Genomic DNA, 25,457 nt, shown 5'->3' on the forward strand with positions numbered 1-25,457 from the left:
CCTATTTTTAAAAACAGTTTATGGCATTTATAATGTTCTGGAAAACCCGTGAGCAATGCCCTTCGTTTTTGAAAAATATCTATTTGTTTTCTCCCATGAGTCATTTTATTTCATGGCGCTGCAGTGGAAAATAACACTGTTTTCTAAGCTCCCAGCCCACATTGCTCTAGCTTTGTGGTTCTCAATCTTTCTCTGCTTCTCGTGTTCACAGTATAGCCTCATCAATAACGTCTCATTCATCAGCGGGGTATGCAAAGTCGTAAACCCTGTCAGTGATAGAGAATGACTTTTCGACTCTGTGGCCCTCCCTAGTGCTTCCACTGCAGTTCATCCAAGTCAAGAACTCCTACTATTAGGCCCCTTGAAATGAAAGATAATGGTTCAGGTTCTGAACCAATAGATAGCAATTGCCACCCTCCCTACTCACTTGTTCCCTGGTTCCAACGCAGGCTGCTGTCCTTCAGGGTTGGTTGTTTTGGTGACTAACGTGTTGGTAAAAACTCACTTAGCTACTTTAGGGCCCCATTGTTAGCTTGCTCAGTGTTCTTTCTGGAGAACTCATGGTTTTAGTTTGATTTTTGGACAACTTACACACTTCACTTCCCATTTGATTTTAAAACCATTTTTTAAATGTTTTTAATTTTTTTAATGTTTTATTTATTTTTGAGAGAGAGAGAGAGAGAGAGAGAGAGAGACAGCGTGAGTAGGGGAGGGTCAGAGAGAGAGGGAGACACAGAATCCGAAGACAGGCTCCAGGATCTGAGCTAGCTGCCAACAGAGAGCCTGACACAGGGCTCGAACCCATGAACCGTGAGATTATGACCCGAGTCGAAGTCGGATGCTCAACAAACTGAGCCACCTAGGCGCCCCTAAAAACCACCTTCTGAACAAGCAGAACCATCCTTCGATTAGGATTCAACCCCCTTACACCATTTCCACCGTCTGCCTCCTTCCCTCCTCATGTCAAGTTCCAGGCTATGGCTAGTAAATCAGAAAAGGCGGAGAACTAGATAGGGAGGCCTAATACCATGAAGTAATCTGTCTTACTTTGACAGATAGAACTTAGTAATCTTTATATAAGCGGAAGCACTCTTTTGCTCAAAGCTTGATGATAAAGTTCAGGTTCACTATGCATATTAAACTAAACATATTTGTAATATATAATATAGACAAGCATACTTTTCAGTGTACAGAGCTCCACTTTCTAGTTTTGTAAACTTGGAATTAATTTTCTGGAACCCTAATTAACTCATCAGTGATACGTATGTGTTAATACCTCCTCCATAAGCATTTGTGTGTGTGTGTGTAAAACTTAAATGAGCTTATGTATATGAGTATGTAGTATAATACCTGGCATATAAGCAGTAATACTTTAATTACTTGTAAATATGACCACTGTATTTGTCCATATTTGTCTTTTCAGACATATATTGTGTATTTCTCTTAATCATCTAAATTTTTATGTAAGGTTTATGTATCAGTTCCTTTATCATTTGTTTTGATCTACTAACTCAAGAAATACTGAGATGCAAAATGATTAAGCCTGTGTGCTAGATCCTGTGGAAAGTACCAATTTGAAGTTTATGCAGTTACCAAATTTGAAGCTAACGCTGAATCCAGTTTAGTGGCATTAGCAATGAAGAAGGAACAGAAAGGTGAAAGCCACTTATGTGGCTAGGTATATATGTGAAAATGAATCAGGCATTAGAGCGGATTTAGAAAAGGATGGTACAGTTCAGGAAAGTGAGAAAGCTAGAGAGAGATACTAGTTTCCTATACCTTGATAATTCTGTACTCTGAGGGTTGATACAATATAGGGGCATTTAGATATAACTAGTGTGAAAGACAGCCTAGGGTCAGAAAGATCTCTTGGAAAGCCATCGACATAGTGAGCATTACAGGGTTCTAGTAGAGAAAGTATAGAGAGATGGGTTGAGAATTTAGGAAAGGACCTTTATAGATTACCATGTTTGAAGGGCAGCAATGGGAAGAGAAAACTGAAAGTTCTGTCACAGTGCCTACCGAGTGCAGTAGGAAGAAGGAACAGGTGATCAGTGCTACGGAGAGAAATCAAGGTAGGTGATGCCATTTAACTTGGCAATGTTTATACATGGGCTTCGACAGCTATCAGAGATGTTCCAAAGATAACAGGGATAGAGAATTGTATTTATTAGGGTCTTGGCAGTAAGCGGCACACTCAGAGTGGGTAATTTGAGGAAAGTTTAATAAACGAACCACATACAAAGGTGGGTACGGTTTAAGGATATGAGCACAGGATAGCAGCAAATGGGGGGACATTGTCATTCCTGGACCCAGAGGGGCAAAGAAACAGGAGAAGGTAGCTATTTGGAGAGGGTCCCCTGACAACACTTGTAGCCTTTGATAGGGGGTATATGTGACTCTGGCAGCACAGAGCCTGCTTGGGATTCTCTCTCTCTCTCTCTCTCTCTCTCTCTCTCTCTCTCTCTCTCTCTCTCTTTCTCTCTCTCCCACCCTCCCTGCCCCCCACCAGTCTCTTGCCGTTCCCTCCCACAAACTTAAAGAGCAAATGAACTCATTGATATGACCCATGTTAAGTGAGTTTCCCAGGCCATCGAGCAGGGTGGAGGATAGCTAGGAATCTGGAGGGCAAGCAGGCAGTAGTCAGAAAAAGGATAGGAAACAAATGGCTTGTAAAGAAAGGAAGGTTATGGGGCACCTGGATGGCTCAGTCGGTTAAGCCTCTGACTTCAACTCAGGTCATGATCTCATGGTCGTGGGTTTGAGCCCCACATCGGGCTCTGTGCTGACAGCACAGAACCTGGAACCTGCTTCAGATTCTGTGTCTTCCTCTCTCTCTGCCCCTCCCCCTCTCGTGCTCTATATCTCTCTGTCTCAAAAATAAGTAAAACATTTTTAAAAATGAATAAAAAATAATAAAAAAGGAAGGTTATAAGAAAATGAGAGTATTAGCTGACTCATTTGAAAAATCAACTTTTTTAGTGGAGTAAATTTCTATTTCTAAAAAAATTATTTCTACCAACCCCTGGCTTTCTGAGACTACTTTAAAGCCTAAGTGGGAGAGACATGAAGATTTTATCCTTCGTGTGGCAGTTTTTTCTTTGTTATTGTTAGTCTACCCTGACATTCTATTGCTACTGCTGCGTCTGCTGTCATTAACAGTAGAACTTAAGTCCCAATTGCATATGGTATTATTAATACCTAAAAATGAAAGGTTTAATTCAAAAGTGCTTTTTTTCCCTCAAACATAAAAGCACTTGCTATTTTGTCATTGCTTGAGCATCTGTTAAATGTGTGGAATATGGAGAAAATTCTTGTGATTGTTCGTTTGTCTTAATTTGACAGATTTATTTATATTGTATGTAAGAAGAAATTGTGTCAATAGTAATTGGCATTAAGTGAGCTTATTTCTCACATTGAGAAGTGATGAAGAGTCTTTGCTCACTTTGGGGAAATGTGTTAGCTCATTATGAGGATCTGATTAATGCTATTCAAGAGGTGGACTGATAAGCAGTTTCTATTAGCCTAAAAATGTTAAAATGTTTTCAAAGCTAAAGTAAAGTATCTTTTTATCATTCCATTATCTGCAGTTTGAGCATATCAGTGCAAAGAGCAAAAGGGCCACTGTCTCAGTGACATTTTACTTTCCAGTAACAGATCAACTGAATCTAGATCAAGCACAAATGTAAATCTATTTTATACCTCTATAAATGTATGCTTATTACTTTTCTGAGATTACCCATATTGTTATCCCTTAGAAACAATCTACGGGAATTGTAGCTGAGATTTACAAAAGACTAGAACAAGGGATTTGGAAACTATTGAGTATCTCAACTGCGTTCTCTATGTGTGTCTGTCTCACTGTGGTTCCTTGGGTTCCTTTTCTGTGTTGGTCTTAGTTCATCTGCTTCATTCTTTTACCGTTTTACTTCTCTATGGCTTAAATATGGGCTTGGTAGCCCCTGTTCTATCAGTCTTTGGCTTAAAAATATAACACCTGCAGCTCTTGTCTCTCCTGGGTCTCAGGGATGAGAAAGGGAGAATCTGAATGAGATTGCAGTCTGTCCCACAGGCCATCGGATTGGTCTCCCCTGTCCAATCAGCTCTGCTCAGGGGGTTGCCTCTCACCAGTTAGGGCACGTGAGAAGCTGAGTGTCCTTTTAATAAAGCAAAGAAAACATGTACCATTATAATATATCTCTTTCGTTTCTTTTAAAATTCTACATGAATTTTGAAGGTTTGCAAATAATAATAACACTCGAGTTCAGCTAGGAAATGCTCGAGGATTAAGAACCTTTTAAAGTAAAATATTGATTACTGTATCAGAATTTGAGTTAAGAATTAAATTATGGGGGCGCCTGGGTGGCTCAGTTGGCTAAGCCTCCGACTTCAGCTCAGGTCAGATCTCACATTCGTGGGTTTGAGCCCCGTGTCAGGCTCTGTGCTGACAGCTAGCTCATAGCCTGGAGCCTGCTTCTGGTTCTGTGTCTCCTCCTCTCTCTGCCCCTTTCCCTCTCATGCTCTGTCTCCCTCTGTATCAAAAATAAATAAAACATTAAAAAAAAAGAATTATGATCATTTTTGTCCATTTCATTCCTCACCAGAGGGGTTTGTGTCCATCCTCTTTGGATAGCAGTGCTCTGTAAATATCTGTAAAAACTTTAAATCAAATTATACTTTTACTACAAATAAAGTAAGTTATTTTCAAGATTATACAGTTCAGTCAACACTGACATTTAACTTTTTTTCCCTTCAAATTTCTAGGGAAAGAAGAATACGTATTTTTTGGTTAGAGAGTATCTTAAGAGTTTTAGGTTCACGTAGTATACACACTAGTATGATTTGTGAATCATTTCTTTACCAACCTTTTTTGAACACCCAACTTGTACCAGGCATTGCCCTTGTTACTGTAGGGCATATATGAAGTTTGAATTTTAGCAAGAGTCTTCTCTTAAGGGGCTTAAAATCTAGTAATAGTCTTATCTACTTGTGACTCAATTGGGAAAGCAAAGGAGTTAGTCAGAAGTTATAATTAGTGAGTCCACTTGGTAGGTCTTGGTAGTTTCAATGGGAGAGTTTTGATTTTGTTCCCATAATATGGGGAGACCCATTGGGAAATTTTGAACAGGTAGATGGCATGTACAGAATCCTGCTTCAGGAAGGTAAATACTTCCTAGAAAACTACTTTCTTCAAGAAGGCCAATTCCAGAAATATAGACTATGTTATAAATGTTATCATATGCCTGATATCTGTTCCCTAGGTTATAGTCTACCAGGAGACAGACCTATTTTAGATCCCTATCTTTTGCTCCTTCCTTGTAGATGTATTAATGCCTGTTATTTTTGTTTTAACTCTTCACTTTCACTTTCAGAACGTCCTGATTGGGGAGAAAGTACATTGTCATTCTAGCTAAAGGAATACAGAGACTGTTTTCAATTCTCAGGTTACTTGAAATCCAGTTTAAATTGAGATATACCCATGTTCAGCAGCTAACTTAGAATTATACTGTTAGTTAACCATAAATGCTTAATTATAGCAACATCATGACAGTTCATCATTGATTACCAAATGAGTGATATGGACATTGATAAGTTTAGGAGAGAGATTAACTCAATCTTGATGTTAGCACTTTGAGACTAGGCTTTTCATGCAGATTCGAGTATCAAGAGGTTCCCTTCAGCTATTTCCTTATAGTCAGCTTTGATTTCCAGGATTGTTTTGGTATGTTTGAATCATACTTTATTTTCAATGATTTTTTTTAAGTTTTCTTTTTATTTATTTTGAGAGAGACAAGATAGTGTGAGGAGGGGAGGGGCAGAGAGAGAGAGAGAGAGAATCCCAAAGCAGGCTTTGCACTGTCACCACAGAGCCCAACGCAGGTCTTGAACTCACAAAATCATGAGATCATGATCTGAGCTGAAACCAAGAGTCGGACACTTAACCATCTGAGCCACCCAGGTGTCCCCGAGTCATACTTTTATGCCATATATATTTCAGGCCAAATGCCTGAAATACTGTGGTTTTATATCATTTATCTAATCACCCGCTGTAGGAAAATCATTAATTACTACTCAGAAATAGAAAGAAATGCGTATCTCAGGTTTCTATATCTAGATACAAGGAGAAAAAGGGGAATGTATTTTGTCTTTAAAACTGCCAGATAGATTTTTTCTCAAGGCAAGTCCTAACCACGCATTACCACATATTATGTGTAGCATTTTTCTTATTTGAGTCAGTTTCCGTACTTTGGTGAACATAATCTCCTTCGTGCTGAATGGTAAGCATCTTTGATGGCATCCTCTGTCATATCCTTATGGTGGAGATTGTGATGGGCAGAAATAGAGAGGCCTGAACCTAAAGAAGACATGTTACAAAACCTGATGCAACACTCCCTAATTTCCTCCAGAAGTATGTTGGTAGCTCCAATTTATATGTCTGTGTATGTGTGTATTATATATATAACATATATTAAAGTTGTATCTCTTTAAAATATGAATCATAAATAAATGGTGGTATATGTATTAAATCTGTCAAATATATCATTTAGGTTAAAAACCTAAAACTTACAGAAAGCAATGCATGTGTATATGTGTGTGTGTGTGTGTGTGTGTGTGTGTGTGTGTGTGTGTATACACACCATATATATATATATATATATATATATATATATATATATATATGAAGGTTCTTAGAAGAATCCTGTGAGTGGCAATCTCATTTATTTAGTTGTCTCAGTTTGTATTTAATTATACGTATAATACAAGACTGTATTTGGGGGTTTGTTTTCTTTTTGGGAGTTTGATTCTTACATATAAAGAATATTTTAAATGTTTGTTATTAAGCCTGTTTTTTGACTGAGTGAAGAATTGTCAGTGTGAGTCAAAATTGTCAAAGCCAAAAGGACAAAAAACAATGCATGACTTTCAGGTCATGGGCTATATTCTGTATGTTGGTTGGCCCTTCTTTTCAGGGCTTTCAGTTATAGATTTTGTAGATAACATGCCCATGTCATTTAATCTCCTATATTTCTCCATCAGTACAGTCAGTTACTATCATTTGCCATTTGTGTGACTTACAGAATGGTAGTAGAGTAATAAATCCAAACTTATGGGAACCTTTAAACAATTAATGCTCCCTGTAACTCTTTGGGACCACAATGAAATATAGTTAAACTAGCTCCAAAATATCACACTTTTCTACCGTGAAACTGAATTAGCAGCAGTGCAAATCCTGCCAGATGACCCATTCAAAAAAATCAGGGAATCAGGATTGAGCTGTAGTCCTATAAAACAGTTACTGCTACCCTCTAAAAGCAGAATTATCACCAGCCTTGGAAAGCACATACATTTTGGACTTCTGTGTCTTAAACTATTTCAGAATACATATGTAGAAGGAAGAAAATTGGACTGCCCACTTTGTAGAGAGCCTTGATTGTATCCTGTGTCTGGTGGATAAAAGAATAAACAAAGGCAGAACATTAGGGTGTTAATAAAGTTAAATATGAGGAAGTTAGGGACTTTAAGTTTTGTTTTCAATTTTGAGTCGATTTGAAGGTCAGTAATGACTCCAACAGACAGCTTATTTCCCATCCAATAATCACTTTCCCCCTTCATTGCTTCAGAACAGGGATCAGCAAATGTGTTCTTAAAAGTCCAGATAGTAAATATCTTAGTCTTGTTAGATACTTTTTGCCATTTTAAATATAATCTTTTGAAAAATCTAAAAATCATTCTTAGCTTGCAAGCAGTACAAAGTCACCTGGTTGGAATTGACCCACCAGAAGGGCCATAGCTTGCCTCCTTCTGTGGAAATCAACTTTGCTCAGATTTGGGAGCCTCACGGAAGGCTGGGTCTGAAACAGTTCTGGTGATCTTACTCTCCTGGCTAGTGACTGGTATAGGTATGGGTTCAGGAGGTGTTCCTGGTCCCATCCATAAGAGAAGTCCTCTGGGAAAGGTTTCTTCTCTCTTACAATAGATGCATGAAATGTCCTTCTTGGCTTTCACTGAGATTTATGGAGTTATGGCAGGGAGCTGCCGTTGTCCTCTTTGGACCATAGCAGGACCAGCCTGGAGTCCTGAGATGGGGGAATCTGGGAAATTTGACATTTGCTTCTAGTAAGGAGTAACCCTTCCTCACAAAAACCCTTGTCACGTGTTGGTTTAATGTTTTCCCTGTCGTCCGTCCTTGTTCATTTTATGGGTTGTACAAAGTTCCACCAAATTATTCCCTGTGTTGCCAGGGAATGAGGGCTTCTGTTAAATATCGCTGATCCTTTCCTATCACTTCTCCTAGTGCTTCAGCTGTGTTGTCTGATAAAGCACTCCGTAGACATTCTTTTGTTGCTGTGATAACTATTTGGAGTTTGAGGGGGAAATTCTCTCATAATAAAAAATAGATACATTTTCTAAAGCAAAGAATTGTATGGTACACTGATCTGTCTTGTACGTCAAGAAAGTTTGGTTTTCTGAAGTACTAGAATACAATGCTACCTGTAGGAAGGAGCGGATGCCTTCTGTACATACGCAGGGATGCGGGCACAAAGTTTCAGCTTATGAGCACGGTTTTAAGTTTCTAGACTTACCAATCAGTCCTCATCAAATGGTTGGAGTTTTTTTCAGCTAAATATTAAAAAAATTCCTTTTATAAATTAACTTTAATAATGATTTATACATTATTCTATTTTTTTTTCACTTATTCAGAAGATATTTCTGAAACTCCATGATCTGTCCTAACCTTTTATATTTCTTGGGGTGGGGAGAGGAGAAGGAAGAGTTACATGTAAGAGTAAGTCATAATTTCTGCTTTTAAATACCTTACTATTTAAATAGAGCATCTAGCACAGAGCCTGATATTAGCAAGTGCTTAGTAAATGTTAGTTGCATCCTTTCCTTACAAGACTTCTTTGGAGGTAAACAACCCGGTTCTAATTTTGACAGCGATGTGTGAGGGTAAGGAGCCTGAGAAGAGAATAATCACTGGGTACAGAGATGAGAATATGCGTCAGTGGGGCCGCATTCAGAACCAGCCATCTACAACAGAGAAGGGGAGAGGAACAAGAAAAGTTAATGTAAATAACGTTAGACAGTGCTGAGTTTTGCCCCGATTTCACTCCATGCTCCAGGGCGAGTGGAAGAGGGAAGGGACTCTGCTGTGTTCTGCATTGCACTCCGTTTCACCGTGCACATGCATTCAGAGAACCTCCCTCACACAGAGCGCGTTCTTACTGTTTAAAGGTACTCTGTGTACTGTCTGGTGTTCATTCGACCTGTTCACGCATTGAAGGTAAAACTGACAAGTGTTGGATTTACTGAGAAACCTTATGTCTGTCTCTGCCATTGCATTGCTAAGGTATTTTCAAGGATAATACTGACCAAAGGCAAATTTTACCTTTTGCAATGACTTTAGAAATGAACACCTTCATAAAATGGGGTTCCAGTGTAATCTAATGAAGCTATAGCATAGCAGGCCTATCAGATTGTGATGAAAAAATATAGTAGAAAGGAAGATAAAAGTAAATTACAGATGGTCTTAAATGACATGCTGAGGGATTCAAAGTTATTTGAAAGCACTGAAGAGTCACTCCATTTGAGCTGAAAGATAACTTTAGGTAATATCTGTATTTTGGAGTAATTCTCAAACCATGTTACTGTGGTTTAACAAGCTATATTGAGGATTTCTGTCACTCATTAAATAATTTAGTGAGTTTCTTATCCAATTTCCAGAAAAACATTAATGATTAGAATATTCTCAATTTTAAGATTTTCTCTGTGGTGAAGTAACAAAGAAATGTTCATAGAAAAAGTCAAGAAGTTTAGTTTGGTAGCGTCGGTTTTCCATCAATACATGGTAATGGCTGTGTTTTTATGATGTCTGTGTGAACAGTCGCCTTTCCACCGGCAAATGAGATGTAACTAAATATGTCAGTATTTCATGGCAAATTATGTGAAACACCATTAAGAATTTAGATGAACCCTTGCCGGAACAAGTGTGACCGCCTTACTAATAAGGACCAAACACTGGAGATGTGGAGATTGGATGTGGAGATCAGTTGTCTTAAATCCTTTCTTTCCTTAATCTTGTATGTATTTGGTCAATGTGTATAAATGCTTGAAGTAACCAACTAGCATATATTTGTGAATTCACTATATGTCCTTAAGAAGAGTTTTCTAGAGGACCCAGAAAACCTATATAATACAATCTGTATTCTCCATAGCCATAAATGTAACTTGGTGAGCAGAAACTTCCCCAGTGGTGTAATCTGCATGGTAGTGCGAACCTGACGTGGGTATTCGGAAAGGCAGTAATCAGCAAGCCTTTAAGCAATCATAGAACGCTTCCTAAGAGAGATGAGGCTTGCGCTGGATTTCATAACCCAGAAAGGCAGAGGGCTTGTCTGGAAGGAGCAGCATGTACAGTGAACAGGGACTGTGGTCTGATTGGAATAGAGGGTATTTACTGGGGCCTCCTGGAAAACAGGTTTGATCGAATTATGAATGTGATCCCAAAGCCTAATGTTGTCTTAAACAGTCTTAAAACTGGGGGTAACTAAGAATGGGATATTTTTTCATAAGTAGAAAACGAAAGTTAATAGTGAATAGTCTGTGGCATTTTTCAAAAAACTTTGACAATTTATTTTTCTCATAGGAATTTATATGGTAGGCTGTCAAAGGGAACAAATGATGCTCAATTCCGTGTGCCCACCCACTGATCTTTCAGATGAACGCGCTGGACACGCTGGGTCAGACTGCTCTGCACAGAGCTGCCCTCGCAGGCCACCTGCAGACCTGCCGCCTCCTGCTGAGTTACGGCTCCGATCCCTCCATCATCTCCTTACAAGGCTTCACGGCAGCACAGATGGGGAACGAGGCCGTGCAGCAGATCCTGAGCGGTGAGTGCAAGCAGCTGGACCGTGTGGACTCTGCTTCCCGCTTCACGCGGGCTAACTTGGCACCGCTTGCTTTCAGTAGCTCTTTGGAACACCTTCTTTGCCCGAGGATTTCTCCCACCTCCCCTTGCTCACAGTTTAGCCCGAGGCCCTCCCTATCAGCCTTTTTGGTGGGATGAGGTAGGTGTCAGGAGAAGGAGACATAGCCTCTTTTTCTTCAGTTTTAAATTGAAAATTTGACACATGGGTGTGACGATCCAAGGTGACTGAAAGCTCATATTAACAGTGTGGAATTACGGTAGCTCTCAAATCTATCAAATAGACAAAACTAGAAATATTCATATGGTAACCATCTTTAACTGATTGTTCTTAAATATGTGATAGCCTGACCTGCTTTTTTGTAATTCTTAACTTCATTGTGCCATTATGAGATTATCTTCTTTTTCCTAACCTAAATATAAGTATAAAGTCTGGCTGAATGTTAGTGCCTACCTAGAACAGTGTTAGATATTCTAACGCTTTAACTTAATGAGGGAAGTCAAACCTAAACAGGTATGAAAGTAGAAAGTAGATTAGTTTCCCAAGGCCCCACATTAGAGAAAATAACACAGTCTAACCATTAAAAAAAGTGGTGAACTAGATACAGAATTAATTTGGTATAACTGACTCTTCTTTCCCATCCCTTTTATTTTGCCTGTGGGCTCTGTCTGCTCTAGAATGACATAACCGACTAGAAGAGTTAAATGGAGAAGGAAGGCTACAGACCAGGAATCCGAAGTCCCGGTGGCTTTCTCCTGCCTGTAACCCAGTAGTTCTTTATTCCATCAGGCACAGCGCCCCCCTTTCCGTAATGAATATTGTATAACATCCCCACTCCTTATACAGAAATGAAATGTATCAACAATGTGACCTAACTCTCCAGCCACCTTCCAGAAGCTCATATTAAATGCCCTAACTATAGTATAAAGAGAGAATGACAGTAAGATACAAGAAAATAATTTCTAATTATTGTAAGAGTAATAGCTTAGGCAAAACTACACTAGAAGACAAAAATATACCCCACAGATTTCTGAAGGGCCCCCCAAAAGTACACCACAGTTGAGCATCACAGCTGTATACTGAAATAGGGAACTTTCCAGACTTGTGGCGCTCATATGTGTTAGAACTGAATTGGAGCTAACCAGCCTCCTAAGAGTGTGCCACATCATAAGAGTTAGTAATTAGGATTTACTTTCTTCAGGCTAATTCATTGCTAGATTAGTATCATTCAACTTCAGTCTTAGATGGTTGATCTTGAGACAGCTGAAGTAGGACCTATCTAGGACACCTTTACTATCAAAACTAATAAGATCTTAAAGGAATGAAATTTCCTGTGATAGAATTTCAAGCTTAAAATATAAAAAACATGATTTCATTTAACTTCCTGTTTCTACGGAGCAATAGAACATTTACTTAAAGAAGGTAATCAATCATGCTTTGGCTAGGAAATAGTTCTGCCTTCTCGGTAATTTCTAATATAATTTCCAGAACGTGTGATTTTTGTTCAAACATTCTAAATTTTTTTCTTATGCTTTTTACCAAGAACCATTTAGTGCTGAATTTTAAGTTAGTGTCTTTAAATTGTAACCATAAATCAGGTAAACAGATAGCTATCATGTTAAAATTTCTAATAACACTGCACATACTTTAGAGATAATTGACAAAATGGAGAAGAAAGGATTGAATAAATTAGGCAGATTAGATCCATTAATGTTTTTTAAATGTCTTCTAACTCAATGCAATTAGAATATATGACTTCTGGTAAAAGATAAAATTAAATACTGAATCACAAATGAAATATTTTATTCAATTATTTTGATAATTCTTCTTAAAAGATTGGAAGATAAAACATTAAATAGGTAATTAAATGCTTAACGTAGGATATGCCAGAATCTTTTGGTTTAATTCTTAATATTCTTGATTGATATAGAAAAATAATACAGATAGTAGAATTATATGATAAAATCTTACCCTTCGAAAGGTTTGGAAATGAGAATTGTTTTTTATTTGTAAGAGGATACCATCGTTTTTACTTTTTATTTTAGAGAGGGAGAGCATGAATGAGTGGGAGAGAGCAGCAGAGAAAGAGAGGGAAGGAAGGAAGGCTCCATGCTGAGCAGGGCTTGATCTCAGGACCCTGGGACCATGACCTGAGCTGAAATCAAGAATCAGACGCTCAACTAACTAAGCCACTCAGGCACCCTGAGGATAGAATTTTTTAAACTAATATTTCTATGAGCAACTTGTGTATCTATAGTCTGTGGACCATGTACTAGGTGGATTTTTTGATTAGACCTAAATTTACTAATCCAGTTCCAGGTTAGATCTGTAATGACTCCTGAAAGAATGCATTAGTCATATAGGATGTATACCAGGTTGTTGGAGTTCCTTTCTGGGTAACGGTTTTTTAAAAGTACATTTAAATAATAATGTTGATACCAGGTTTAAGATCCACTTCTAGAAACCTGCACTTCCAGCTCCCAAGTGACTTATTGCCAATAGTTTGCATTAATGAAGTTTGAATTGGGGGTACCTGGGTGGTTCAGTCAGTTAAGTGTCCAACTCTTGGTCTTGGCTCAGGTCATAATCTCATGATTCATAGGTTTAAGCCCCACATCAGACTCTGTATTGACAGTGCAAGGCCTGCTTGGGATTCTCTCTTTCTTTTCTCTCTCTCTCCCTCTCGTTCTTCCCTCACTTGTGCACTTGCTCTCTTGCTCTCTCTCTCAAAATAAATAAGTAATTTTAAAATAAAATAAAGTTTGAATTGTAAACTGTTGGCAGTATTTATGTCAAAATTAATGTTGGATAGCTTTTTATAAACCAGAATTTTATTTATTTGTTTATTTTTGTAATGTTTATTTTTGAGAGAGAGACAGAGCATGAGTGGGGAGGGGCAGAGAGAGGGAGACACAGAATCCAAAGCAGGCCCCAGGCTCTGAGCTGTCAGCACAGAGTCCCACGCAGAGCTCAAACTCAAGAATCAAGAGATCATGACCTGAGCCAAAGTTGGACACTTAACTGACTGAGCTGCCCAGGCGCCCCAATAAACCAGAATTTTAAAACATGCTTTCAGAAGATTTGACTTTTTTCGTCAGACTGTTTTCTCTATATCTGCCCTGTCCAATATAGTAGCTACTAGTTACATCTGGCTAAATTTAAATTAATTAAAATTAAATAAAAATTTTAAATCTGTTCATCAGTAGCCACATATGACTACTGACTACTATATTAGCATAGATAAAGAATATTTTCAGCATCACGATAGTTCTTTTTAATGGTACATTTGGGCTAGACCTTAGCATGAATTATTCTTCTTTTTTAATGTTTATTTATTTTTGAGAGAGAGAGAGAGAGAGAGAGAGAGAGAGAGAGAGAGAGCGAGCGAGTGAGCGCTGGGAAGAGGCAGAGAGGGAGACACAGAATCTGAAGCAGGCTCCAGGCCCTGAGCTGTCAGCACAGAGTCCAATGTGGGGTTCGAACCCATGAGCTGCAAGATCATGACCTCAACCGAAGTCGGTTGCTCAATCAACTGAGCCACCCAGGCACCGTAGCATGAATTATTCTGACTATATATTCCCGTATGATTATTCCATTACTTTTACCAAATCACTTATAGAGGTAAGGATTTGGGGATTTATAAATAACTAAATTAAACACTGAAATCCCCACTTAAATTTGCACACTGAAGTAAGTCCAGTTAACAGCCAGTCTACAGATTTTTTTAAATAATAAACTGCCTTCTAGCCTTTGAAACATCAATTTTGGGTCCTTTCCGTTCCTTTTCTTTTCTTTCCTTTCCTTTTTAAAATTCTGGTGAGCCAGAATAGAACTGGAAAAAAAATTAGAAGTTCATCTTTAGCCTTAGACTCTATGTGAAATCTTTAATTTCACACTCTGCAAAAGCCAGTGTGTTATAAAGGAATTTACTAATACAGTACTTCGCATATCAGCTACTCTTCTTTTACCTATGTAAAAACTTTTAACTTCATTTTTATATCCTTCTTATAATTCTGTTTCTCTTTGTACAACGCTCCTCGGTGTATATATATCCTTTCAGCTACTACTTTGTTCCCATCATTTCTAAAAATGAATCTGTTCTAAGCCTGTTCAGGATTTAAAACGGATGCAAAGCTCTATAATTTCTATAGTAATTAATCAATATCTTTAAATAACCACTTTCTACTCTTTGACAAGGAATAAGAATTTCTCCATAGTTCTCAGAAGTATTTTTATATTTGCATAAAATTTTTGCTTGATTGTAAAATTATAACGCTTTGCAAGTCGTATGAATCAATACCAATATGCCAATTTCAAATAATTCGTAGAATTAAAACACTTATCCACTTATCCATATGAATTGTATCCCTCAAATGCTAGAATCTGAAAACATCCAAAGTTCTATCTCTATATCCACAAACAATTGTCATTTCATTTTGTTGAAGTGATAAACTAAAAATATTACCCATAGATATCCAAAGGATGTTTCAGTGAGCTTTACAACTTCCAGAATGACTGTCACAGAGACGTGACTCACCCACCAATGCAGCGATGTCATGCATAACAAGAAAGGAGGCAAACGAGACACCAAAACACAAGATAAAGGCAGCCAAAGAAGGAGCAGTGGTGGGCCAGATATACTGACTGCAATATAAAATAGCATAGAAGTCAGTTCAGCAAATGCTTTCTGAATGTTCTCTGTGAAAAGGACCTTGAAGACGAGCAAGACCTGATTTCTTTACTCAGCAGTTCCACAAACTAATGAGTAATGAACTCTCATCTAAAGAAAAGTACTTGTTGACGTTTCAAAAATATACTTCATTATATGAAATACTCTCCTTTCCTCCCTGTAATCTTAGCATTTTATCTGCTAAGTATTATCATGACTGAATAAACACAGTTTAACTTTTATGGATAAGTCCTCGTAACTTATGCTGTAAACGCCACTCCCCTGAATGAAGCGCTTCAGAAGGAGCTAAAGTTATTTCTTCTGAAATCCAAAACCTTTTCATAGCATCACTTACTCTTCCCATGGAGACAGTGGACTCAAGAAAGGATCTTTGATCATAAGATAATGTAGTCTTAAATATGAAAGGATTTAAGGGAACCCAACAGTCACTTTATAGATACAAAAACTAAGCTATTAAGTGATTTGGCCACCATTGCTAGTAAAATCCAGGTCTCCTAGACTTCACTCCTCTTATATTACGTGAGTGTGTACACATGTGTGCATTATAAAGGCCACATGTGATGTCCACAAACATATTTTGAGTGACATACTTGTACATTGTTTTCTTTAACAGTTTTTTTATTTGAGCCAATGTGTGATGTATTTTTGGTTTATATTAATCAAAACACTTCATTTGTTAACCTAACGGCCCAATCTAATTATATTCCATTTGGTGTTTGCGTCACACCTCCCAATTGTTCAGACATTTTTAATTGCATTCCCCGAAGCCATTCAATAAATGTGAATTAATGTGAATTTTAGTACACTAATTATATTTTCTGAGATCATTAATTTTAGGAGTAGTACTTCTGTTTCATATTGAGGAAGTTGAGGACAAAAAGAAAAAGGCTAAACATTGAGTACTGAAAGTTGAGTGGCTTTCCCCTAGGTTTGCACAGCAAAATCAGTGGCGAAGCTTTGCTACAGTACTTTGTAAGACCAAAGTTATCATAAAGATGTTCTTGATACTGTGTTCTAGGTTTCTTTATTCCCCTTTGCCAAGTTTTGGCCTGAAGATTTGAAGGCTAGAGTAGTAGAGACAGAGAGGATTTATGTGTCTTTGAATTTATTTAAATGTAGCTTAGGATGGAGGCGCCTGGGTGCCTCAGTCAGTTAAGCATCCAACTCTTGATCTTGGCGCAGGTCACAATCTCACAGTTTGTAATTTCAAGCTCCGCGTTGGGCTCTGTGCTGACAACATAGAGCTTGCTTGGGTTCTGTCTCTCTCTCTTTCCCTCTGTGCCCCTTCCCGCCCCACCCCCCCATCTCTCTCTCACTCTCTCTCAAAATAAATAATTTTTTAAATGTAGCTTAGGATGAGATAGATGTAAATTGAAATGAGAATCCACTTTTTTCTTATCTGAAAACAATTTAGAAAAATCTACAGATTTTTCTGTGCACTACAGAAAATTCTGACCCTTAATCTCTTTTTCCATTCACCAAGTAATTTTCCCTTCTTCACTCTGTGATTCCTTAAAAGTTAACACTAATCTTTCCTCTCTTTTATTCAGAAAGTACACCTATACGAACTTCTGATGTTGACTATCGACTCTTAGAGGCATCTAAAGCTGGAGACTTGGAAACTGTGAAGGTAAATCAGTGCTTTTAACGTCTGAGTGGCTCTATGGGACTTTGCTAACCAATTCATTTTAAGTGTATAAGTGAAACCATTCAAATTGAAACAATAAAAGGGAAGAACAAAGTTAATCCATAAACCAGGAATATTTCCTAGTAAGTGCTCTATATCCATTAAACCAGTTTTAGTCACTTTTCTTCTGTTTATATGATTAGTGAAACTGTTACTTTTGGCCACATTCGTAAATTTCTAAGCTAGTTCAAGCCCAGGTAATATTACAATAAATTTCAAAACCATGTTTCTTCAAGTTTTCCAAGAGATTTTCACAATTGCTCTAGGGAAGCGTTCTTATGATCCTACAACCATTTGGACTTATGTACAGAGGATGAGCTTTCTTTTCTTTGTAACTCTGCTTGCTGGGAAAATTTTAACAGCCTTTATTTGTGGTATAGAAACATGGTTATAGATTTAATTTTTTTCAAATATGAAATAATAGTCTGATCTTGAATATTTTTTTAAAATATACTCTTCCTATCTGTAACCACTCATGCAGGGATGATACAAAGAGGCAACATTTTGTTCTTGTTTGGGGATTGGTCTTGTGGTTTAGTTTGTAATCTTTGGGTTTTTTTTTTTTTTTTTAAAGAAAATCTAATGTGAAATTGGCACCAATAGTCATAATGGGTTTTTTTTACAAACTAAACTTTGTCACTTCTGATTAAGCAAACTATTTTTACGATTTTTAACAGACTACTTTTAGCATTTTTACTGCCATGTACTACCAGTTGAATGACAGTAACTGGTTTCAAGCTCTGTGGCGTAGAAATTTTATTTTTGTTCCAGGGTGTGGCCATTTCTGAAATCTTTTCCATCTTAACAGAACATCTAAATTATTTAAAGAAAAATAGCAAATTTCATTGTAATGGCCACTGGAGAGAAATTTTAAAGTTTGTTTAGATCTAAAATTACATCCTTTTTTTTCTTAATTAAAATTACATACTTCTTGTCATTTGAAATGTATCCTAATAAAAGAAAATCTTTAGGGGTACCTGGGTGGCTGAATCTGCTAAGTGTCTGACTCTGGGTTTCAGCTCAGGTCATGATCTCACGGTTCCTGGGATCGAGCTCTGTGTCGGCCTCTGTACTGACACCCCGGAGCCTGAGCCCTCTTGGGGACTGTCTCTCCCTGTCTACCCCTCCCCTGCTCGTGCGTACACACGCGCTCCCTCTTGCGCAGTCTTTCTTTCTGCCTCTCAAAATAAATAAACTTAAAAAAAAATCATTAAATAGAAAAGTGATCAGAACTCCTTTTCTTCATCGCAGCATGATAATCTCAACTCCAGACTTACCACATGTGCCCATTATCATCAAATTAATAGTTTAGTATTTTCTGAATATGTAGTTTTTAATTCTGTATGTTCTGTATATACTGATAGGCAAATATACCACAGCTTTCAGGTTTCCTACCCATTCCATTCACAGTAAAGGCCAAATACATTTTTATAAATGGAATGGAAGTCGAAGAAGAAAAGCATAGCACAGATTGAGAATTATCTGGGGGGGGCAGGGGCTTCCCCTAAAGACTTCAGAAAGTATTTTTTAAAAATTAGGATTAGAAGCAAGACTGTCTGCTGAGTAAAGTATTTGAGATTATGGAGACCAGGTGAGAAGGATGCCAGGATACTTTGGCATTCGAAAGGAAAGTGAAATTGAACAGAGAATGAAGAACGTCCAACTATTAGAAATCAAATATTCAATAAGCAGTATGGGCTTTTATTTTTGTAAGCTGGCAAAACGGGTTGTGTTTCATACCCTACCTCATCCCTCTTTTGCCAATATTCTCTGCAAGGAAAACAAAAGCGAACTTAGAGTATAATAGCCTGAAGAAACACCAGCAGCGGCACGAAGCGGCTTTAATCATGTAAGACACCACTAGAAGGCGTTTGCTACCAATGTTTGTTCCTTTTCTTTTTACTTTATGCCTTTATTCATTTCTATTTCATTTTGGTGTTTTTGATTCTATAGTTTATTAATGTGGCCACAGATTCCCTTGTGAAAGGGTACGGTAGATGACCTGGCCAGGTGACAATGGCTCTTGAGGGTTTAGAGTCAGGGTCTTTTCCACATAGAGCTGATGAGATCGTAGACTCTCTCTTACGACCCAGACTTCCTTCTGTCATGTGAACATTGTACCACCTGAAAAGCCCTGTTTCTACCCTCCCAACAGTGAAGGCACCTACCCAGTAAGTCCGTAGAAACAGATGCTTCCCAAGTTCTTAGTTTTTATATAATGATAGCTTATTACCGCGGCAGGAGTGGCCGCAAGATTGTCAAATGCCTGGACAGCCCTGCCATCATACCTCATAGCCGAGAAAATGTCACTGTTCTCTCGGCTTTTTTAACTTCTTTCTGTTGCCTTTCTTTGCATCACTTGCCTGAATGAGGGTAATTAAGACAGTAAGCAAGGATAGAGCAGAAAGATCATGAGAGTACAAATCAGGAAAACCGGGGTTGAGTCTTCATTGTACCTTTTACCTTGCCAACTCTATGAAAAAGGACAAGCTACTTAGCGTCTCTGAACCTTGGTGTAATTTATCCGCAAAGTGAAGATGATGAGCAGCTTCCCAGCTAGACCGTAATTCTCTCACTGAAAGAATACGAGGTTCTTTATAAATTGTGGATTATTATTCACATATTGTTACTATAATTCATCTGGCACCACCAGTGGCACAGCCGGCCAGCCCTTCTTTGCGTCCCACTGCGGTATAAGCAGACAGCACGGAGCTTGTGCTGAAACAGTAGCATACGGAAGATGAAAGGGAAGGCGAAACGCTAGAGCATGATTGGAATCAGTCTGACTCACAGAGTCAGACTGACGTCTCCCAAAGATCAGGTCAAGCACTGGTGACTGCCTGGCTTGCTGTGGTGGGGCAGAGGGCCGAGTGGATGGCCCAGGCAGACTTAATGCAGTTTCTCTGGAGGCTCTTTGCTTGCCACATCCTCAGAGATGGGCGCTCTCGGCGCTTCTGCAGTCAGCCAGGGCTGGTCTTGCTCGAAGAAGGAACGGCTGACAGCATGCGGGACCGGCAGACACGCTGTGGCAGTCCGTCTCGGAGGAAAGCCCCGTGAGGATGAAAAATGAAGGCATCATTTGCCTTGGAAATTCTTGCTTTGTTATGGGTATTTCTCTTTGATTGGGATTTTGGCCAGGAAATGATGAAAAAGAAAGATTAAATTGCTCTGTAAACAGTAAGAATATTTGTAGACACTGTGAAGCCAGGCATAGTGCAGATTTTTAAACATCACTTGCATGATCTAATCTTTGGAAATAAATATTCATTAGAAAATTACAGTTTATCCAAGATGCCTGCGGTATTTTGGAGCAAAACCTATGAATAAATATTAATGTTCTTTCTTTCTTTGTGTGTGTGTGTGTGTGTGTGTGTGTGTGTGTGTGTGTGTTTGTGTGTGTGTCACTAAAGCAACTTTGCAGCCCTCAAAATGTGAATTGCAGAGATTTGGAGGGTCGGCATTCTACGCCTCTACACTTCGCAGCGGGCTACAATCGTGTGTCTGTTGTGGAGTACCTGCTCCACCACGGGGCCGATGTGCACGCCAAAGACAAGGGGTAGGCGCTGGGATTTTGCTGTTTGGGACTCGAAAATTGTTACATGTTTTTGAAGTCTCAGATTTTTTTTCCTTGTTAACAAAGTCATGCACGTTTTGTAAAACCTAAAGCATTAATAGGAACGTACAGTATAGAAAACGAAAATTCTTATCACCCCACCTCCTAGATAAAAATGTTGTTGTACTCCAACAGATTTTTTTAAAAGCATAAATCAGTGCGTATGTTGCTGTGGGGGTTGTGCTCGTTTTAACATAAATGATGAGGCCATTTCATGCCGCCTACTTTGTCATTTGCTTTCTCACCCAGTAGTAGATCTTGAATGTCTTTCCGTATCAGTACTTAATTATTCATCTCATCTTTTTAATGCCTGTAATAGTATTTTATTGCATTGTATGAATGTGTTTACATAGTTTATAATTTATTGTTTGTCCCCTTTTTTGCTATTAAAAATGTATAATCTCTTCCCAAAAGAAGCCATCCATCCCAAAGTCATTGGTACTAATAGACACATAAATTTATTTTTACTAATTCAGATATTCTGTATTTCTGTTAGTTTACTAAATTATTTTAATTTATCTAGTCAGAGTTTAAAGCCGCCATGGCATCTATTTAGAAATGCAAGAAGGAAGTTTCAACTGAAATGAGCTTCCATATTCTGAGTTAATTTCATATCATCTCAAAATAGAAATAAGCAAGCACTTTTCTATGCAATTATATATCAGAGCACTATAGAATTAAACCATACAATTTAGACTTTAATTAACCATTATGGATTTATCTTCTAAGAGGGACACATCAGACTTGAAACTTGTAAACTGCTGGAGAGCAACCAACATTTATTTCTGCTGCCCATTTTAGTTAGCACTTAGGATTTTTGATCTCAGAATATTTTTTTTTAAACTGATCTCTAAATAAAAAGGCATTTGATACCTTGTTTTAAGCTTATCCTTTCGTTGCACTCTCTTTATGGGAATGGCTTTGTATCCGTTTAGAGTGCCAACTGCCTCCTAACCAGAGCTTGAAGTTACCTCGGAATAGTTTGCTCATGAGCTGAGACAGCTGGATTTTCTCGTGCAACTAGCGTTTGTGGTGGTGTCATTATTTTCTGCACCAAATACAACAGTTCCTGTGTCACTTGCATTTTGAGTTTTCATTGCTTGACACCTAAATGTTAAAGCTGTGCATAGTGAATTATTAGGAATTCAGAAATAAAAACCAAAGACAAAAGGTAGAACTTGCCTAAGTGAACTAGTTACATTTTATTGTCTATAAGTAGGCATACCATTTTCCTTAGGAAAACCCAAATGAAGAAAATCTGAGGGGATAAAACCAAATTATTGATTGTTATTCCTGAAATCATTTTGTAGTCTTGCTCTCCGTATCCCCAGGACAAAACCTGAATTAAAAGTATTATGATGGAGGGGCCCCCAGGTGGCTCAGTCAGCTAAGCATCCGACTCTTGATTCTGGCTCAAGTCATGATATCACAGTTTGTGGGTTTGAGCCCCATATCAGGCTGCCTGCTGGCAATGTGGAGTCTGCTTGGCATTCTCTCTCCCTGCCCCTCCTCTGCTTGTGTGCTGTCTCTCAAAATAAATAAACTTAAAACATTTTTTAAATTAAAAAAAAGCATCGTGATGGGACCTTTTCTCTGGGTATATCTGTATGTGTTTTAAGCATAGAGTTGCTGTGATATTTCTATCCATCACCAAGAAGCTAGGGAAAATCCTTGTATTATTGAAAAGGGGTGTTTTTGAAATTCTTAATCCTTACTTGGAAATGGGTGACTGTATCTTCAAGACCCAAGGAGAATTCTTTCTTTTTAAGTGAGTGTTCAGTATAGTCCCCGCCAAAGAATAATTACATTATTTTTATTATAAGTATCTTTTGAATGCAAAGCTCTGTTACCTGTTTTTAAAATACTTTTCTTTCGTTTAGTGGCTTGGTGCCCCTTCACAACGCCTGTTCATACGGCCACTATGAGGTGGCTGAGCTGTTGGTAAGGCACGGGGCGTCCGTCAATGTGGCGGACTTGTGGAAATTCACCCCTCTGCACGAAGCAGCAGCTAAAGGAAAATATGAAATCTGCAAGCTCCTTTTAAAAGTATGTAATTGTAAAAATTATAAAATATAAAGTAATTATGCTTTGGTTTTGATTGGTATGTAAAATTACATCAAAGTAAATTATTAAGTACAATAAGTGCTGTAGAGATTGCTTCCATATTTCTATTTTATCTATTTTAGAGGGATATTTAAGTGTGATGTGATACTTACATAGCTTTGAATAGTGTCTGAAGTATCTTTCTTAACTGATCTGAGAAGTTCAGTTCACCACAATTCATCAAGGTAGGGTTTGGAAAGAGATGCATTTGTTTACATTGCTTATACTTACGGCATTAATATCAGAAAACACGGTACAAGGGAAAACAAGTTTTTCAAGCAACTTTGATTTTTTTTTTCTTAGTAGCTATCTTATTATTAACAAACTCATTGCTCATTATTAAACATTAAACATATATGTCTTTGAGAACTTTAGTATTAGATTTTTATTAAAATACAAAGTAATTGGGGTGCCTGGGTGGCTCAGTTGGTTGAGCGCCAGGCTTCAGCTTAGGTCATGATCTCGCGGTTTATGGGTTCGAGCCCCACGTCAGGCTCTGTGCTGACGGCTAGGTCAGAGCCTGGAGCCTGTCTTCGGATTCTGTGTCTCCCTCTCTCTCTCACCCTCCCCTTCTCACTCTGTCTCTCTCTCTCTTAAAAATAAATTTTTAAAAAAACATTTAAAAAATTTAAAACACAAAGTAATCCGTGAACAAAGTTATTCATATAAATTTGAGGATATAGAAACAAAATAGTAGAAACTAATAGTTATATGAAACTAACTTCTAATTTTGTGTTCTTTTTAAATTAAAAGATGTAAAAAATGATCAGACATATATTGTGTAGTTTTCTATCTCTTTTTGTTTTGTAACTAAAAAACAACTTAGGTCGGTTACATACAAATAGAATTCTTGCCTCACCACTCTTATGCCATCAGATATGTTTTTATGAGTCTTAAGAATAATAATATATTTGATGCTCATTTTTATCTTCACTGGGTGGTAAGAAATAACTTCCAGGAAAAAACAAACAAAAAACTTCGAGGTCACTGTGAATTCACTGTCTAGTTTGTTTTATTCTGAATTTCTCCAGTGGGCCAGTAGCAGTCTGTCAGGCCCATAACAAAGATGCTTGACTTTTATTTGTTTCATGTTACAGGTATAGATGATTTAACTTTTAAAATCAAATTAATCATTAATACATCTATAGCTAATTTCACATGAGGTGTTAAGAGCTAAAATGAAAATAGTAATAAGCAATCTTTTGTATTGATTGCACTAGAATTAAGTATTGTTTCCACCAGTACATCTTCCTCTTCTTCCTCTCTTCCCATGATGTATGCTAAATACCTTAATGTCATTAAAATCTGGTCAAAAAGTAATATCCAGGCCATTCTTAAACAGAAAAGGGGTTTCCAAAGACAGCACTGTGTCTGAGAAAGTATATGACATGACATGTAAATGATGCCCGGCCCCTTCCCCACGTCACTGTCACCATTGATCCTGACTTGGATTTTACATTGAGAAGTAGTTACAGAGTAGACCCACCATATTGCTGAGAAGGGAATTCACAAAGTAAAGCCTGGTGTTGGTCTCTGTTTTTCAAAATGCATATAGGATATAGACCTTGGGTGAGTGAGGGTGAAAAATAAAAATACCTTAAGAAAACTACTGTAGAAAATACCAACCCCACTTGGTTTTGTTTGTCTTGTTGTCGTTTTAGCATGGCGCAGACCCAACCAAAAAGAATAGAGATGGAAACACGCCGTTAGATTTGGTGAAGGAGGGAGACACGGACATCCAGGACCTGCTGCGGGGAGACGCCGCCTTGCTGGACGCGGCTAAGAAGGGCTGCCTGGCCAGGGTGCAGAAGCTCTGCACGCCCGAGAACATCAACTGCAGGGACACCCAGGGCCGGAACTCGACCCCTCTGCACCTGGCAGGTGGGCGCCTCAGCACCCCCGGGGCTCGCGGCGCTTCCTGGGTGCCTGATACAGCCCACCAGAGGGACATGCTGGACAGTAATGGGAAGATGCTCTTGATGGATGTAATTTTATATAACGTCTTATCAGAATGGCTCTTAGTCATGTGATAGTAGTCTTAGCTGTTCAGTAAGCCGAAAGTGTTAGGATCACGACATTTTCCGGCCCTTGTTATTTATATGCATAGATATAGAGATAGTTTATTTCATCTGACATGTTCGCCTTTTCCGCTCTAACAGCAGGCTACAATAACCTGGAAGTGGCTGAGTACCTTCTGGAGCACGGAGCAGATGTTAATGCGCAAGACAAAGGTGGTTTAATTCCTCTTCATAATGCAGCGTCCTATGGGGTGAGCATGCTACCTTTCAAGTCTAGAAAACTTCACTGACGTTTACTGTTTTATCAAATGCATACTGTGCATGAAGAAAGTAGATATCTAGCCAACACCATAATTTAGCACAATTTTAATCTTACTGTTCAGAGTGTCTCTAGCCTTCCCAATTTAGTTCACTATCT

The 25,457-nt window shown here is 38.2% G+C and overlaps 1 protein-coding gene across 5 annotated transcripts in view; it reads left to right on the plus strand.

The window, feature by feature from the left end:
* TNKS (tankyrase) overlaps window positions 1-25,457 on the plus strand; it is a 204,371-nt gene that overhangs the window by 143,426 nt on the left and 35,488 nt on the right. For all 5 annotated transcript variants that reach the window (XM_029935504.1, XM_029935480.1, XM_029935487.1 and 2 more), the window contains 6 exons: window positions 10,721-10,892; window positions 17,169-17,248; window positions 20,716-20,861; window positions 22,799-22,964; window positions 24,683-24,902; window positions 25,181-25,290. In XM_029935504.1, the coding sequence (XP_029791364.1) occupies window positions 10,721-10,892; window positions 17,169-17,248; window positions 20,716-20,861; window positions 22,799-22,964; window positions 24,683-24,902; window positions 25,181-25,290 (894 nt within the window). The remainder of the gene's footprint in view (window positions 1-10,720; window positions 10,893-17,168; window positions 17,249-20,715; window positions 20,862-22,798; window positions 22,965-24,682; window positions 24,903-25,180; window positions 25,291-25,457) is intronic.

Source organism: Suricata suricatta, chromosome 1, assembly GCF_006229205.1.
Source record: "Suricata suricatta isolate VVHF042 chromosome 1, meerkat_22Aug2017_6uvM2_HiC, whole genome shotgun sequence".
Taxonomy (NCBI): Eukaryota; Metazoa; Chordata; class Mammalia; order Carnivora; family Herpestidae; genus Suricata; species Suricata suricatta.